The sequence below is a fragment of the Sinocyclocheilus anshuiensis genome, unplaced genomic scaffold (assembly GCF_001515605.1).
Source record: "Sinocyclocheilus anshuiensis isolate Anshui unplaced genomic scaffold, SAMN03320099.WGS_v1.1 scaffold1214, whole genome shotgun sequence".
Classification (NCBI taxonomy): Eukaryota; Metazoa; Chordata; class Actinopteri; order Cypriniformes; family Cyprinidae; genus Sinocyclocheilus; species Sinocyclocheilus anshuiensis.
In genome coordinates, this window is record NW_015555777.1 from 2,256 (window position 1) to 7,751 (window position 5,496).

At 38.0% G+C, this 5,496-nt stretch overlaps 1 protein-coding gene across 4 annotated transcripts in view; it reads left to right on the top strand.

Annotated features, from left to right (window-relative positions):
- The window catches only part of LOC107674501 (Fanconi anemia group C protein-like), a 28,652-nt gene that overhangs the window by 592 nt on the left and 22,564 nt on the right, over positions 1-5,496 (top strand). For all 4 annotated transcript variants that reach the window (XM_016468483.1, XM_016468484.1, XM_016468485.1 and 1 more), the window contains exon 2: positions 2,646-2,811. In XM_016468483.1, coding sequence (XP_016323969.1) covers positions 2,646-2,811 — 166 coding nt within the window. The remainder of the gene's footprint in view (positions 1-2,645; positions 2,812-5,496) is intronic.

A 5,496-nucleotide genomic window follows, 5' to 3' on the forward strand; every position in this document is an offset into this window, starting at 1 on the left:
TATATTTATTAAACCAAGCTAACTTACCCTTGTAAAATATCTTAAGCTCAGTTCAGCATACTTCCTAAATGTCTTAGATCTTCAAAATCATGAGTAGGATCAGGTTGGAGTCTGGAAAATTTGAGAAAGCTCCTGACATGACAAAAATAATTGAGAAATATACATAAACCCCAGTTTTAAAATATAATGGTTTTAAACAGTTTTTTTTTACCTTAATGCTAAATAATAGGGAATTGTGAGAGGTTCTTGAAACTTTTAACCACACCTTTTTTATATATTTTTGCTACCTATTGCTGTTTTACAAATAATTATTTTATTGGTTTACAATTGTCTCAGCTCTTTAGTCTTTAACAAATAAAACCCAACATTAAAATATACATTTTTAAATAAATTATTTGTTTAAAACTGTTAATATATACAAATATTGAAATAAAAAAAAAACAATTTTAATAGTTGTTTTTTATTTATTGTGTTAGTGTTAGTGTAGACTATATAAGTCTCCAGCCTACATTTTTTCTTTTTCGGTAATCCATTACACTCAAATATACAGTGGGTACGGAAAGTATTCAGACCCCCTTCAATTTTTCACTCTTTGTTATATTGCAGCCATTTGCTAAAATCATTTAAGTTAATTTTTTTTCCTCATTAATGTACACACAGCACCCCATATTGACAGAAAAACACAGAATCGTTGACATTTTTGCAGATTTATTAATACAGAAAAACTGAAATATCACATGGTCCTAAGTATTCAGGGGTCTGAATACTTTCCGTACCCACTGTATGTCATAATATGGAAGAAAAAATCTGTCACTAGTTTTCATCACAGCTTACTTATTGAACTTAACATATAAGAATAAGATCAGATACTAACATTTTTAAATAAAAATTCCAAAACGGGGTTTTCACAGCGATAGAAGAACCATTTTGGGTTCTCCAAAGAACCTTTTAGTGAACAAGTGTTAAAACAATCAGGAAAACATTTTAATAACTTAAAAAGAATGTTTTTATCCATCTTAGTTTTAACATAAGGGTGGAAGTGGCCATTTTAACTTGAATCCACATTCACAGAAAATAGCTTACTTCTGTAGTGCAAAATAAGGTGGATAAACAACTTTTTTATGCAGTGGCAGGGTTCTGTCGATGCTAAAGATTACAGAACCATGAAACAATATATGCCAAAAAAACATTACTTTTTAATAGTGTAGTGCCATTACATAAGAATGCAGGAAAATACAAATAGATATTTTAAGGGGGCACCAGAATGGACAGTATCAGGTCTCTGAAAGACTGGACATGACATAGAATCACTGATAAATCTGTTCAATTCATCATTATCATTAAAGCTGAAATTATCTGTACTGAGTTTATTATTAGGCCTTCTCAGATTTCTGAGATGATTTGAACTCCAGGATGATGACAGATTGTTGAGTGGAGTGTAATAATGTGTTTGCCCTCCAGCTGAGAATGTCAAAACCATTAGCACCAAGGTAAATGAAGCTTCACTCAGACACCAGCTGTCTGAACAGACATTTTTGCTTTAAACCAGCCAACCGAACCAAATCAAGCAATTGAAAGGCCAACCTGTTTGACTCTGCTCTTGAATGTTGCTTGTCAAGAGCCTAATTATACATTTGTAGTCACTTCTTTACTGCAGGTTTTTTCTATTTGGCATACAGTCAGGACATTAGTATGTGTTGGTACGCGTCAATGTTGACGCTCTCCAGCGCATAACACAGCCCAAATAATTTGACACTTGCACAAATTCAGCTAGCGATCTACTAGTATTCTGTGTTGGAAATTACACCCATCTTGGCCGTGGCAGTTTATTGGCCAGGCGGCTGTGTCCCCCGGAGGACTGGAGAAAGCTGTGTGGGGATGACAAGTCAACAAGGAGCGTTTGTTCATAGTTTGGTTTGATGAAAAAAAGGAAAGAAAAGCTAATTATATATTTACATTGTCTCACCCAAGGGATTTTTCCAGCAGGGGTGATGGCAAGACATTAAACGACTCCACTGTTACGAGCAGATCATAAAAACACTCCCTTGTTGTGTCTTTCACAGACCTGTCATTAAGACTAAGAACAACAATTACCCACAAACTCCCGCTCCTGCACACACAAGCTGTTTGAGCACCTTTTCCACTCTGTTACGCCGTGGTCGCGGTGTGAGAACCTCACCTCCCAGCAGGACACAGATGAGGATATGTCTCCATTGATGGTTTCTGCCTTGGTCGATTTTGTTTATTTGTCAAAAATACTTCAGTGCTGAGTTAAGAGCGTTCTGGAAGTTTAAAATGAGTCCACGAAGACTTTATTGCACTACCCAGTGCCGCTTTTATCTTTTTTCCCCCTTTTTCAAACTTGCCGGCTCATGAAATACAGGCTGATGACAAATTAAGAGCCCTCAATTGGGTAACACATTTTCAACTCCCCATTTCCTGATTACAACCCCTGTCATTTCAGACTCTGTACAAAGGACATCGTTATTATGGTCTTAACTCTCCTACTCTTTCAGGAATGAGAAACACACTTTTGAAGAAATGATGCAGAGTGCACATGTAGATCTGATGGCCTTGAACGGAATAGTTCACTCCCAGAAAGCCTTTTTACCTATGGTTTCTTTTATTTCTGTGTGTCCTCACAGACTTGAGAAAATGGAGGCTGTATCTGAGACAGATGTGCAGTTCTGGATGGCCAAAGCCGTGAACTGGGGGGAGGCTACGTCATGTTCTGCTCTTCTGGACACAAGCAGACACCTTGGCTCTCTGAGGAGCTTTCTCCAGCAAGTTCTGCAGGGGTTGCAACAAATGGTATGAAAATGGCAACATCCTGCTTTATACTTTCAAGCTGTACTTTTTGTCTGGAGTTTTGTGAAACATTTTACATAGGCCACAGTTTATCCCTACAGCTATTTTGTTAAATGTTAGCATCCAATAAACAATTGTTGATCTAATGTTGTTCTGCATAATGTTATTCTTAATTCTTCACCAGGAAATGTGTTCACGTTATCTACAGAGCAGGTATGGACAGGATGGTCAACAAATAACCAACGAATGGTCATTTAATAACCAACTAACTGATTAGTGAGGTCAACGTTGTTAAGATTTTAAATGAAAATTTTTTTAACAGCAAGTTTTTTGTTTGTCTTGTGAATGTTTTCTCTGAACTCATAATATCAATTTTATTCATTTAAATTAATAATTTTATATTTGCATTTATATAATTGCATTTAAATAGTATAATATATAAATGTGATTTATATAATATAATACACCCCCCTCCCCTTTTTTAGATGGAAACATTACTGATTGGTTTATGATTTTTTTTTCTGATTTAAACTAGCAGGCAAAAAGTCACAACCATATGTCAACCAAATACTTAAGTTTGCATAAAAACATAAAGGCATAAAAATACATTTACATGATCATTGGCTCTCACACTGGACCAGTGGGCCATCCATATTGTTGAGCCCTGTAATACTTTGTAACTGTGGTGCTTACATAAATTAAGAGATGCAACTTTTTGGAGAGAGATTTAGCATGCTGACAGCATGCTGTGGTTCAACATGCTAAAAGTCTCACAGTAAGATAGAACTCAATGTTAGTCAGTTTTGAAAATGTGTAGTTTTGCACATCTCTACTGCAGAGTTCATAAAATCACCTTTAAAATTAAGGTCATAGTGCTTTAACTAACTCTTTTAGCACCCCTAACAGAAGCATCTCTGTGCGGATGAAGGCAGGACATTGGCACAGCCGTGGTGATGATTTAGTTGGCTAATAGCCACCAAGGGACTGCCAGCGTTAACCTAATGTATCCCTGCGTCAGGTGTTGCAAATTTGGACGAGGTAGTATGGGTTAGGATAAATCTGTGAAGGACCAGTGTTAAGAAAAATTCTGCCTCCCACTGACTCTCCTCACCTTGAAAGAAGGTCTTTATTCATCTAGCAGCGGTCTTTCGAACCAGCAGATCTCTTGTTGGCCCTGCATACCATGCCGCTTGGTGCCTGGCGTGTCGGAAAAGAAAACAATATCTTGCAGGCTTTCTTATTTCAAATTACAATGGCCCCCCTGCCAAAATGCAATCACGTCTTCCGTTTCCATCACATTCGGCATGCGTCAGCCCCTCTTGACAGCATTCAGCAACGTGATGGGATCAGGATTTCTTAATTGGCCCTAAACCCTTATTCCCGGCAGAGCCTCGTAAAAAGGCCCGAATGAAGCGGCTCTGAACAGCAGCACTTGGATGAGTTAAGGACATGACTCGCGCCTGGGGATGAAAAAATTTCTCGTTTATATCAATTTCCTCATTTGCATTCCATCAGAACCGGTTTTCCCACTCCCTGCTTGGGACTGCTGGAAAGGGGAGGTTTCACGGTCCCGTAAATGGTTTTCTTCCTAAGCCTGGCGCAGTTGGGTGCCCGCTGGCGATGTGCCCGTGCTCAAGGGGAGGCTGAGAGATGCATGTGTGTGTGAACACATTCAGTATTTGCAGACTTGTGAATGTGTACATAAGACTTTTTGCCCTTTAACTCCCATAAGAAGACATCTCTGGGATGGTACACACAATGACAAAGCTCTTCTTACCCCTGTGCTGGAGCTGGATTTTGTCATGACATTCATGAGTCACATGCGAATGAACTTTTCAAACCATTTTTCAAGAGTCCACACTAGGGCAGCATAATTTTTATATTTTTATATTAATATTGTGATATGGCATAGCAAAATTATTCAAAGGCTGCAATTTAATGTTAAATTATATTGGAAATTTTGATTTTGTTTTATATATTTTGTGTAAGTTATAATTCTGAAATGTAATGAAAATTTAAGTGATCAAATTTAACTTTAATTAAAGGCACAATATGTAATTTTCGCCGCTAGAGGGCGCGTATTCAAAATAAACAGAGGCAAAGACGTAGTTTGATGACGCCATTACTTGAGTGTGGAATCATGGGAGTTGTCGTCTTCATCTCCACAGCTGATGCAATCTGACGGAACTCGGGCAGAAATCATGTTCATGGATGAGCTAATGATTTATTAACGTAGTAGAATGAAGCAGGGTGAGGCTGAAAGCCGTCGAAGCAAAACGAGGCCACTGAACGAGCGTGACACTCGTTCGAAACTCGAAAGCAGCGGAGCATTTATTATGCCACAGTCGACCGCGTCCGCTCCTTCCAGTCGTGCGTATGTGGGGGAAAAAAGCAGCGCTGTTTTATCATACTAGATACATTTGAACGTTCTGTTATAATGCTACTCTGTGCGGTCGTTACCGGTCTATTAAAAGGCACAACATATTAAAGCGTCTTTGGTGTTTCCATGTTTTCTACAAAAAAATTTTTGAAAACGGAAATCGAGGGGTTATGATGTCATTGGCAGGCGACACAATGACACTATGGACACGCTCCGTGTCACTAATTAAAATTGCTTATTTTTCTGGATTTAAACATTCTTCGAAACATTTGGGATAATGTAAGTACACAAGTCAGCAAAATATATAA